General features: G+C 43.1%; 1 protein-coding gene across 1 annotated transcript in view; it reads left to right on the forward strand.

Annotated features, from left to right (window-relative positions):
• Window positions 1-13,555, forward strand: part of HPS3 (HPS3 biogenesis of lysosomal organelles complex 2 subunit 1) — a 356,110-nt gene that overhangs the window by 223,425 nt on the left and 119,130 nt on the right. Inside the window, exon 12 of the mRNA XM_078668013.1 lies at window positions 6,609-6,794. Within this exon, the coding sequence (XP_078524139.1) occupies window positions 6,609-6,794 (186 nt within the window). The remainder of the gene's footprint in view (window positions 1-6,608; window positions 6,795-13,555) is intronic.

Raw genomic sequence — 13,555 nt, forward strand, 5'->3', positions numbered from 1 at the left:
TTTTGACACGCTTCCTTCGTGTATAGTTCAGAGAAAAGTGAGACCAGTCTGTCCTGCATTTTCTCCTCCTTATTCGAGATGTCGCCCTGGGGGTTGATAATCAATTCCCTGATGTGATTCAGTGACCTCTTAATCCTCAACTTCGAAGCTAACAATGCTCCAGCCTTTTCTACATTCTAGAATAGTTGCATGTGTCCCGTTGTCCACAGCTCTCGACATTTTGCCTCCAGGTTAATCTTATGGTTTAATCTAGCTTCCTCCAACTGGTGCAATGTGTTCTCTCTATCCCGGTTATTCCCTGCTATTTGCTGTAACTTGGCCTCTAGCGTCCCCACTCTCTCCTCCAATCAGCTCTATCCACCGTAATCTTGTAGGTGACCTGGCTTTGTAAAACCCCTGGTACATATGCCTTAAAGGTATCCCAGATGACACCAGTGGAAGCCGAACGGGCATCATCCAGGAAGAATTCCATAGTTGTTTTTTAAGAGAATAAACACGTCTGGGTCTAATAGGATAGATCTTTTCAATGTCCATCTAGCATTGTGGCTCACTATAACTCCCAGTAATGTAACATGAACCGCAGCATGATTTTAAATATGTCCCGGTGATATAGTGACCTCTTTTAATTTCCCAGGCCAGACTCTATCCACTAGCAGATAATCCAACCTCAAAGTGGTTATATTTTTTTGCTGTGGAAGGCGTATCCTCGCTTTTGCCCCCTTAGATATCTCCATTTGTCCACTAAGCCCATCTCAGATATAATATCCTTGAGGGCCTGTCTTGTCCTTGACGCTTGAGCTTGGGTCCCCCTCCTACAAGTGGGCTTGTCCAAAATTGGATCCAATAAAGTGTTAAAATCACCCCCTATAATAATAGAGGTGGTTACCCATACTAGTATCAATTGCAGATCCACTATATACTGGGGGTCATATACATTTGGACCGTAGAAGCCAGCACAGACAAACTCTTTTCCAGAACATTTTAGGGTTGCTAGGACCCACCTTCCAGAACTGTCCATTTTAGATGAAATAAGTTTGACCCCCGCTCCCCTCCTAATAAGTACTGTCACTTCCTTACATACTCTACTTGGTGTAAAACTGTGTAGCTTTCAATCCATCTTAATTGGGTAAAGAGACCTCTACTTTCGCTAAATTCGTTTCTTGTAAAACCACTACCAGGGCTTTAGAGTCATCCAATTATTTCATCACCAACCTCTGTATATTTTTATATCTAAGGCCATTTACATTCTAAGTGAGAATTTGGAACTTTTTACCATCCCCACCCACCGTTCTTAAGTTGGACGATCATAATGTCACCTGGGAAGTTAGAGTGATCTGTTTTGATAGTGGTGCAAGGCGATACTGAGGACTTATATTTTTTGGTTTTTGCCCTCTGCTCCCCACCCGGTGTCCTGCCCCTACTCCCCTCTCCCTCCCATGGGATTCCTCCCCTGTCTATTGCATAATGCCTGTTGGGCCGCCAGCGAGGAAGAAATGCTTCAATAACTATAAACTTTAACAGTGAGCCCCCCCACCCCAACACCCCCCGCAGCTCATCCGACATCCCTGTACCTGCTATGTCTTAACCTACATCTTCACCTTCTCATTAAGGGCCGATTCTCCTCAAGATAGTCCACCCTTTTGTATAGTTTCTATCAAACAATTTGCTTCCTCTACCATCTGAAAATTGTGCATCTTTTTGTTCCACATAACGTGGAGCATCACCGGAAATTTCAGTTGGGCCCTGGCCCCAAACCTATTAAATTCCTCTATTCTTTGCCCAACTCCCACTGCTTCTGATCTGTTGCGTGACACACATCGGACCTGATGGAAAAGGTAACATTTTGAGCTGTGTGTGAGCCATTCCTCAAGGCTGCTGTGAGAATGGCTTCTTTAACTGAGTATGAGAGGAAGTTTATAAGTATTTTCCTTGGCTTCTGTCTTTCCATATTCCACTTAAAGGGGTCCAGATGAACACGTTGTATCTCATAGTCCAGGTTGATAGCCGACCTGTCTTTCACAACAGGTTCCTTTAACAATTTAATTATGAAAGCCTTAATTTTAGCCCCTTCTTCAGCTTCTGGTTTATTCAGTAATCTCAAGTTGTTTCTTCTTGAGTAGTTCTCGATCCTTTCCAAGTCCTAGGGTTTCTGATGCGCCGTCCCCACAAGTACATCATACAGTTTCTGAGCAAGAGGGTTGTATGTCTGCTTGGTTGGCTTCCGATGTCCTCAACCTGTTTCTTATTTCCTCTTTCAAGTCCAGAAGGATGGAGGCCAGGGGGACTTCATACTGTGGGTTCAAAAACCCTGTCTCAGCTACCTGGCGACTTCATGTCGTCGTCTTTCCGCACAGTCTTCCTCATCTCCCACTGCCAGCACACTAAAACTGTTCTGTGTTGGTATCTATAAAGAGATGCCATCATTTGTTCCAAGTCTGCTGCCTGCTTCTACACATCGAGTGGCACTGTGGGCCTTATTGACCTCTATCGTTGAAGGGTTAACACCCTCCATTTCAGGCTCCCTCCGGACACAACTGCTGCGTTCCCACCCTCCTCCCTCAATATTGTTGATTGAGTCAGGACTTTATTGAATGTTTTGAGGGAGGGAGTGACTCTAACCTGGGGGGGTGATATTTTTCCCCCCTCCCCTGTGGGCTCTTCCCCAATTGCCTTGCAGACTTACCAGCTCTCCCCAGCTTCGTTGGAGTGGACCCCTCTACCTTACCAATACCATTATCACTGGAGGCCACTGTGACTGAGGTTAATTGTACTTCAGAACTCACCCAGTCGATTTCCCAATTGCCCGGGTGTGCAAGGTAAACCTGGAGATCTTGTCAGGATTGGTGCCTGCTTTTTCCAGGGAAAATAGGTTCTTCTCCATAGGTAGGCACTGTTGTACTTGTTGCCCTCCTTTGGCGCTTCCCCAGCCTTTACTCATATGCAGAGAATCTGTGGCACTACTAGCTCCAACCAAAACCCCCCCACACTGCTCTCTCCATCTCCTCTTACTGGCTGGGAACTTGTGTTGGCTCTGCCACTGTGAGAGAGGACTTGCAGTACTCGAGAGCGGTGCTGCAGCCCTCTCCATTGCCGAAATTGCTCTCCTTTCCTCTTGGTATCCCCCAGGGTGAGCGCCGACCACAGACACCCAGAAGCCCCCCTCAGCATTCGCAGGTAAGTTCTTTAAGCGCTAATGTCGGAGGCGGCGTTGGGGGAAGGGAGGTTACATGCTGACACACCATCTCACTTTCTCCTCTCCGGCAGCCCGCGACCGTTTACCTCGCGGCCACCATGTTCCCCAGGAATATGCTGGACATTATGATAGGGCCTTCACTTTTTCAGCCTTTTCAAGTCATTAAACATTACACTGATTTTCTGGTTGTACCTTAGGACTCCCACTTTAATGACTGGGAATGACTCAAGCATGTGAATCTATGAAAGATACCGATACTGGAGAACCAGAGGTACAGGTAAGTAACTAATTTTCTTAAATTCTGACTAAAGCCTTAGGTAATGAGTGACCAGAATGTGTCACACATGACATTCACAAGGTAGCCTAACTTAATGGATCAGAAGTTCTCTGACATCAGGATTACTTTTTAAGAAATGCTTTGTCAGAACTATTGGGCTTTAACACCTTTATTAGAGAGCATCAAAATGCTTTTTACCCCGAGTGCCATGAAGTTCCTCTATGATCAGCTTTTCCTCTGTTGCAGTGGGTGGTTACAGGTCATTTTTGGATAGTGGATATGAAAACGTTGCATGGTTCTCAAAACTAGGAGATTGAAAGATTATTTTCCTGCCACTGTCATCACACTTCTTGAGATATGTAATTGTGTGTGATTTTGTTATGCATCCAAGACACTTTTGAGGTCTCTGCTCCAATGGTACTCAAGCAGTACATAAGCTGAATGCTGTAATTTTGTAACTGATTGGATTAGGCACTCAAAAGTATTGTATATATCTATATGTTTGGTGGTGCTGGGATCTTAACTGCAAATGCTGTTCACTATACATTATAGATCTAGATATGCACGATATGTTTACAAATTCACGTGGTTGATGTCACAAATAGCCCATTGCAATATAAAATGTTAAGAAAAAGAGATCAAATGCTGGGCTGGGACTGTTTACTTATTATGTTTAGTGTAGGTTATTGACAGAGTATCTTGGCTCCCGGACATCACCCTACTGAGCAGACAGGAACCTCTTAGCAAGAAATTAACCAAACAGAAGTTTTCAACTTTTTTCGAAATGGATGATAATTAATAATTCAGAGCTGTAGCGGAAGAGCTGTGGGCAGTACCTCTGGAAATTCTTCCTCCACATTGCACTTTCTTAAGATACTTTTAGAAGTACTGACATCTCAGCGTATATGAAAATAGGGTGAGATGAGGTCTGATAAAGTAGTCAGTGCGGCATCTCTACCATGCTGCAATGTGTTCCTTTAATTTTATCCTTTTTATAATTTGATAACTTTTCAAAATGTTAGCAAGTTACAGCATGGCCCTACAACTTATGAATCCTCAGGCTTTTTACATTAGACTCTTCACTTTTTCCGCATGCCTAGTATACTCCTACATACGGCATATATGGATTTCTAATCAGATAGCCAAACACCATCATACATCAAGCAATGACTGGGTTCTCCTGCTGCGATGTCTGGGGGTGCGAATCCATCCTGGGTCAAAGAGAAGTAGCACCTAATTTGATCAACTGTATAGGTCTCTTTCTCCTCGTTCCTTGCAAGATTCTATACTCTGTCATTTCCACCAGGCCAGTTTAGGCACTTCTTCAAGAAAGCTCAGAGAGGTTTCGAAAATCCGGAGAGACTACACTGAATGGTGCATCACTTCTGTGCAGGTGATACGTGCTTCTGCACAGGAGTCGACGTCAGGCACAACTCTATGTTTAAGCAGAGTAACCTCAAGGAATTCTTAAAGAAAGAAACATTACTGCCACACAGGCCTGGTAAACTTGACATTTTGCTCCACGTAAAGGCATCTCTTCTCCTTCCTTAGACTACTTTATTTCCGAGCAAGGCACCAGAGGGCTACTCAAGTGTTCAAGGATAGGTCCAAATCTCGGGAAAGTGGAGAAGGCAACAACTTCCAAGACCTGGTCTTGGTCCAAAAAGTCTTCTTGTGGTGCTAAAGAGGTTGTTCTTTGGAAGTCCTCACCAATTCAATATACAGTCTCTAGAGGTTCAATACTTATGGAAAACTGATTGCACTGGCAGGACCCCACAACCAGAAAAGGACTACCATGTTCATATCAGTCTAATACTGTTATTAAGTGAGATCCACATGCCTGTCCAAAGAGCTGACTTTTCAGGCCTTTCCTGCTTTTTTACCAGGTGTTCTTTGAAGCAAAGGTGTAGCAGGGATCCAACGTGCTAGTTATGTAATAAGTATCACTTGCATACAGTTTTTCCCTGATACATATTGCCAGAAAAAAACTTTGCTAAATATATTGTGGGAAAATGCCCAGAAAATTGGCAAAACAAGCAGGTTTTGCATTCAAATGTTATTCCTCTTACCAAGGGCAGAAACGTGTAATGGGAGGTATTTTGTGCATCTGGTAAATCCCTCAACCTAGCGTAATAATCTTCACCAGATGTAGCAAGTACATCCCAAGTTTCTCACAACATGTAATTAGGATCCATAAAGGAAATAACACTCAGAATTGAGAGTAATGATGTCTCATTATAGGAGAAGCCTGTAATTGTTGAGCTGCCAACATGATCAGTAAGTTAACAGTTAATGTGTTGAAAAACCAATAAACAAACTTAAAAAAAAAAAAAAAGTTAACAGATTTTGTACCATAATGTGTATGTAGCCTAGAAGTCACACTTTTCAATATTGGTAGGCCCAATTCAGCTCTTCATGTATCCGAGACCTAATAGTAATTTTTTACAGCACTTCTTCAGAACAGAAGTAATAAACACTATGTGAAAAAAGTTATTGTTACTGAAATGTGTAAATTAGATCTAGAAAAAAGATTATACTTTTATGTTATTTCACAAACATGAGGGTTAAAGTAATGTATTCATTCATATTATTGATGCCATTAATTTGGCGAGGACCTGTATGTAATCACATAGATGTTCTAGAGGGTGGAGTGATTTAGTTTCAGTCTTACAGAATATAGTGCATGGCGATCCTTAGTCAATATATTTTGAAGACAAGGTTTGATGTACAGGTTAATTTGTCTCAATTCTTTGTGAAGCAGGCTAACGTGTTTTGATATTATAGCTTCTGAGAGATAAGGACAGATGAACTTTCCTACATAAAAAAGGGATTACATCTGAAATAGACTTATTTTCTGAAGAACCGCTTTCATTTAAATATTTCTACCTCCCCCACCAGCATTTGAAAATATATTTAAAAATGCATGATGATGATTAAAATATTACTTAGTGTTGTCTTTGTTGTCAGTTCAGGTTGTGAAGCTCATGTACTGCCAAGACATGGTGCTCAAATAACTTGAAGATTAAAGAAAAGAATGTCATTGGCAAAGAATTAGAACACGTCTTTTTTGTCCCAGCTTGTTACCACTGCTTGTATTTAATCAATAACCAACTTGAACATGGTTGTGTATTTCCCTAGATGATGCTGGTGTGTGGGTTTTTAGATGAACCACGATTACTAATCCAACGAAAAAAGGATCAGATTCATCCAACGCAATTGTCAATTACAATGATGGAGTCTCGGCCAGGTGTGCTGGTTGCATCGATGGTGGCTTTACATGAACACAGCAAACTCAATCTAACCGAAGTACAACTATTTTTCAAGGTATGTATTTGTAAACGTGTGGTAGCTTCAGAGTTTCTTCTGTCTTCTACGCAAGCTGGGTAATTCTAGTTATATTTGGCAGCCTATTGCAGGTGGTGATTTGTGTTCCTTACACATTGACCCTAGCAAAACTTATGAACAAATACAGTCCTCCACTAATTATCTCCTGAAGCTGGCAGCATGTGTTTATACATAATATATAGCATTGCATGTGTGTTTGTCTGCAGTTTCACACCTTGGAGCTCTGAGTAAAATCATATACTCCTACCTGAGAGTAAGAGTTGTCAGCTATTTCATTAGCCTACTAGTGTAGAAAAACTTTCTTGTCTGCTAGCCATGTACAATTCTGTATTATAAATGCTAAGAGGAGCCATACAATTTAGTTTTATGATACATAAAATACACAGGTGTCCTTTGTTTTTTAAGCAATATGTAACATTTGACATGTTGCATTGTTTTTTATTCACTTTGCCACTTTGAAGCATGTGTGTTGACAATGTGTTCTTTGAGCATGTGCTGCTGCATTGTAAGTGCATATTCAACATCTGTGAAACCAGAATGGTGTGAATGTTAACACACCCCCCACAGTAAGGCTGTGATTTCTCTGATGGAGAGAGATGCAATTCTGAGTCATTACAAACATTCCCTTACAAAACAAGTACTACTTCTCTGGAGAAATCACTGCTGAGAAAATTTGTTTCAGAGGAATACCTTTACAGAAAAATCACTACAGAAAAATGTCAATTAAATGAAAAACTAAGCAAAAAATATTCTGGCCACCTTCTGCTAAACTAATCCTCACCTTAAAATTAACTGCGAACTGAACCATAATACTAGCCATTACCCTAACCATTAATTTGAGTAGTCTTACCCCTAACTTTATCCTGCATACTAGTCCTTATCATATGCAGCATCTTTAATACTTGTATTTATGTCTCTTATTTACAAGCCTTAACCTCTTCCTTGCGTCGGATGGCCGACTGACGTCACGGTGGGCGTGTGCGGAGGACGGCCGGGGGCCGTCCGAACCGCGCACGCCTCAAATTCCTCAGTACAGCAGGGGAATTCCGGCCGCAGCAAAGTGGTTAAATCACACCACTTTTTTGTTAGTGTTTTAGTTTTTGGTAAAAGAAACTAAAATAATTTTTCTTTTTTGCTCAAAATTATTTCATGCAGCTTCTCTGTAATGACCAACACAGCTCTTGGCATGGCACAGGTTTGTTTGCTACTCTCTTCTTCCTACCCGGACACCCAGCATTGATTCTCTCTGATTGGTCACAATAATTTTGACATGCTGCAGAAGATACTTTTCATTTGCCCATCTGACAGCTCAGCTCGAAAACAGACACTACCCATATGGCTTCCCTCTGTACCTGTACACGGTGCAGAACAAGATCATATTTCAAACACAGGTTGGCACAAACTAGCTGTACAAAACTTAGTCCTTACGGACAAAGGGGCACTGTCTTCAGGAATATCACTATCTTATGTATGTGTATGTTATGCTCCACCCATAGTGCCTGTCAGGTAACCTTACGAACGTAACATTTAAAAATCTCTTGCATGCCACTGTTTATGGCGCTAACAGATTAGTTTCAGGAATACATACCATCACCTCTTAGTAATATATCCTTAAAAGGGTGGAACTAACACATACTGCGAGAGGACACGACTCACATCAGTCGTCCGTTTGTTTACGTAACTAGCCAATTCTCGAGCAGACAAGCAATTCTCTCTCCACACTCTCGGTCCACGTTTTTACATCGAATAGAGGTGTAAGTAATAACTAATTTGTGTCACTATAACATGGGCTGCACATTTGATATCTTTGAATGCTCTATGTAGACGTAATATCCGATACACATGCATTTAAACAACCGCGAGCACGGGTGTACGATTACAGCGGATCATAGCACCCTATTGAAATTACTTCACTCCACACAAGGTAACGAGGAAGACTTTATTCATGCGACAGCGGGAAGAAGCCAACGGAACCAACTGACACTCCAGTCAGGAACAACTGAATTGAAAATTGGGAGTTCCCAAGGGAAGGTAAGGAAGGGGAGAGAGAAGGGACGGGCAAGATTAGGACAAACCATAACAAGGCTACAAGTAATATATATACATTATTGTTAAAACAACCTACAACACTTCTCCTTCCTATACAACAATGATGTACTATACAGTAAACCAAGCCCCGAGATAGAGGGCAGAAGCATGCTTGCATAACAATGAGACATCTTTTTACATAATGTAATCCTTATTCGACGCCCTCATATCCCTCTTCTACAACTCTTCTCTACCGTCGTCAATTGATCCTCCAACTAACTTTCCAGGGCCTTCTGAAGACAACTAGGCAGGGTGGCATGCAGTGATTCTATCCATGCTTCATGTATTTCGCTCATTTAAATGTCACTACATTTTTCCCAACCATACCACCTCCATAGGTACTGAAAATCCTTTCTGTCTAGGAGCAGGAAGCTTGATGAGTACCCGGTCACCCACTTCTCACCTTCCGTCTTTTACACCATGACGGATATCATATATTTTTTTGTAGTTCTGTTGATGAAGTCTTCTCAACCTGTCCATTTCCCTCCGGCATACCCACCGCTGCTTACCACCACCCAACCAATTGGGTAACAGCTTGGTACCAGGTAACCGTCCCTTTAAGGCCAGAAAAGGAGAAACATTAGTAATTATTTTAAATTAAGAGCCATGTGGTAAGACGACAACATGTTTTGAAGAGCAACATCCGCTGGGCTACCTGAGACTTGAGCTAATTGCAAACACTCCTTGATCATCCTGTTCACTCTCTCAACTAGACCATTGGCCTTAGGACAATACACAGCTGTCTTGAGGCGTTGAATAAACCACTTCTCTAAAGACTGATGCATTTAATCACAAGCAAACTAAACCCCATTGTCCCTTATTATCGTGCTAGCGACCCCATCTGTGGAAAACACTTCTTGCAGGAAACGTATAAGAACCTTGATGTTAATACTACTCACCACCTTAGTCATGATCAAGTGGGAGTGATAATCCACTGCAACCAACATGTATTTTCCAATCCAATGGGAATTCCTTAAAGGACCCATTATATCGAATCCTAACTTGTCCCAGGGTTTGGATGGAATTATAACTGGATACAATGGAGAACTTCTGACAGGCTTGGATTTGTCACTTCGGGCACACGTTACACAGCCCTTCACTATACTTTCAACAACACTATCCATTTTAGGAAACCAACACGAAGCCCTAACCTTAGCCTTAGTGATGCTCCTACCCAGATGTCCTTTGTGAGCCACCACAGCAATTCTTTCATGTAAGTCTGACGGAGGTATCAACCTGTTACCTCTGAAGACTCTGTCGTTGACAATACACAATTCATCTGTTACGGTCCAATAATCTTGCAATTTTGGACAAAGGGAACCAGACTTGGCAGGCTGTTACTGGACAATTTCCTCTTTTACTTGGTTGAGGACCAGAGCTTTCTCCATACCAGTTTCCTATTCTTCCCTTGAAATACCTGGAATAGCCACCATCCCCACCAACACTCTTTCTTCACACTCTTCCATATCCAGCCCATCCACACATGAAAGCCTTGATAAGCAATCTGCCACCCTGTTTCTGAGTCCAGGTACAAATTCAATTTTAAAGTTGAAACCTTCTAAAGCTAGCAACCATTTTGCTATGTGGGGAGTAGTAGTATCTCTGCCTCTAATAGAAAACATAAAGGTCAAAGTCTTATGATCAGTCTGTACCACAAAGGGTAAACCCCACAAGAAAAATGTAAAGTGGTTTATAGCCCAAGAGCATGCCAATGTTTCTCTCTCCACCATTGAGTAATTCTATTCTGCCTTCAATGCGCTGGATGCAAAAGCACCTACCTTCTCTTCTCCTTCCACAAAGCTGCAAGCACGCCAATTCCACTAGCATCCATCGTCAAAAAAGTTTTCCTCTGGGTGTCAAAATTCCCAAGAGAAGGAGCATTACAAATGGCTTCCTTAGTGAGATCAAAGGAATTTTGACATGAACCATCCCAGAGAAATGAAACTCCCTTCTTTAATAAACTCCTCTTTGGCGCAGTGATGTCAGCGAAAGTCTTAACAAATGTGGCCATATACTCTACAAGCCCAAGGAACGACTTCAATTCCTCCTCATTCTTGGGTGAAGGTGCTCTCTTAACATTCCCCACCAGATCCAATTTAGGCTTCACCCCGTTTTTTGAAATAGTGTGACCCAAATATTCCACTGAGTGTATACCCAGTTGACACTTATCCTTGCTCACAGTGAGGCCAGCTGATTTGAAAGCTCCTAAAACTTCTATCAATATGCCGTAATGATGTGCAACAGAGTCTCTGTAGATCAAGATATCATCCTGGAAACAAAAGACATTCTTGATCCCACTCAGTACGTCTTGCATCACCCTCTGAAATACCGCAGCCGCTGATGCAAGGCCAAACAGCATACAGTAAAACTGAAGCTCCAAATGGTGTGATGAAAGATGTGAGAGCTTTAAAATTCAGATAAAGCTCAATCTGGTGCTAGGCAGAGGATAAATCAATAACACTGAAAACCTCTGCCTAACCTATTACACTCATTTTCAAGAACAAAGTTACTTGGCTTAGAGAGTGATAATGTACACATTTTCACATAAACTTCAATGAGACCTGTGGATAGTGATCCAATGTCCAGCCGGACAGAGGAATATTTATTAAAAATTAATATAAAATGAATGAGCAAAAGTGAGAGCACCAATTAGATAAAGAAAGGGCACAGTCCTGTACCGAGCGTGAAGGAGGAAAGTAGGGAGTAAAATAAAGTTTCAGGCAAGACGTTGGAGCAAGTGGTGGCTTGCAATAAAATATAAGCTTCAGTAAGCGCAACCAAACAGTATCAACACAACAGTTTACACAATGGCTAGATTGTGGTACTGGTTACAAAGTCGACGTGCGTTTCGATCCCTAGCTCCTGTTACATTGGGATCATCATCAGGACTAACAGTTACAATTGCCTGATTAGTTAATTGGCCTTAATTTGGGGCTCGTTACAATGGGAGCCCGATCTATGTGCAGTCAACCCTTGGTGGTTTGTCGATCTGCACAGTGTCCGTTAGGTACTTGGTCGGATTCAACTAGCAATTGGTCCGTGTACCCTGCCGGGCAATTGATTCACGGTACCACTAGGGGTGAAAACAGCTAGCGGTGGCTGCAGGATTAAGGAGGAGCTCAACCGAGTCTCCTGGGGGCCGCAGAAGGTAGGGTTCGACCAGCAACTAGTCCGTGTGCCCAGCCGGGCAAGTGATTCACGGTACCTCTGGGAGTAAAAGCAGCGAGCGGTGGCTTGGGATAAGGGAGGAGCTCAGCCGAGTCTCCTGTGGGCCGCGGCAGGTGTTCCGTCCCTGACAGCGTGATGGCACAGGGACGGAACACCTGCCGCGGCCCCTCGGCTGAGCTCCTCCCTTATCCCGCAGCCACCACTCGCTGCTTTTACTCCCAGTGGTACCGTGAATCACTTGCCCGGCTGGGCACACGGACTAGTTGCTGGTCGAACCCTACCTTCCGCGGCCCCCAGGAGACTCGGTTGAGCTCCTCCTTAATCCTGCAGCCACCGCTCGCTGTTTTCACCCCTAGTGGTACCGTGAATCAATTGCCCGGCTGGGTACATGGACCAATTGCTGGTCGAATCCGACCAAGTACCTAACGGACACTGTGCAGATCGACAAACCACCAAGGGTTGACTGCACATAGATCGGGCTCCCATTGTAACGAGCCCCAAATTAAGGCCAATTAACTAATCAGGCAATTGTAACTGTTAGTCCTGATGATGATCCCAATGTAACAGGAGCTAGGGATCGAAACGCACGTCGACTTTGTAACCAGTACCACAATCTAGCCATTGCGTAAACTGTTGTGTTGATACTGTTTGGTTGCGCTTACTGAAGCTTGTATTGTATTGTAAGCCACCACTTGCTCCAACGTCTTGCCTGAAACTTTATTTCACTCCCTACTTTCCTCCTTCACGCTCGGTACAGGACTGTGCCCTTTCTTTATCTAATTGGTGCTCTCACTTTTGCTCATTCATTATATATTCATTTTTAATAAATATTCCTCTGTCCGGCTGAACATTGGATCACTATCCACAGGTCTCATTGAAGTCTATGTGAAAATGTGTACATTATCACTCTCGAAGCCAAGTACCTTTGTTCTTGAAAATAAGTAATTACCCAAGGTTATCTGTTCGGGTTCCCTTGTGTAATATATTGTAACTGTTGGACCCGGTCCTTTGGGCAGGTTCACCCCGAGACTTTTTGCTTTTTCCTAGCCTGTTTCTGGAACCTGGGTTGGTGATTTTAGGCCTCTGCGCACTTTTTCACTGTGCTACAGTGTAAAGTGCGTGTGCTCTCTGGGTATGTGTGGTGAGTGACCTGCCCTCCCATAGGAATGAATGGGGAATATGTATGCCCATGGTAGATTCCTGATGCGTGGGGAGTGCAGGGTCGAGTTTGATATGTGTGAACTCGTGAGAATGAGTGCTGCATAATGGTATATGCGGCATGGCTGTGTCTAGTCCAGAAGCGCCACTTTTAGAAGTTGGCATATTTGTGTGGTGAGTCTGCTGGCACGTGATTGGGTGATGAGCCTGGCCCAGGAGTGCCTGGGCCTGCTTGTGGATTTACTGTCTGGTTTGAGTGGGACAGGGGTTGCAGGGCCCCCGGAGGGGGTCGGAGCCATCCCAAGGATGAAAGGCCACATCTGCTA

This window comes from Lissotriton helveticus, chromosome 11 (genome assembly GCF_964261635.1).
Source record: "Lissotriton helveticus chromosome 11, aLisHel1.1, whole genome shotgun sequence".
Lineage (NCBI taxonomy): Eukaryota > Metazoa > Chordata > Amphibia > Caudata > Salamandridae > Lissotriton > Lissotriton helveticus.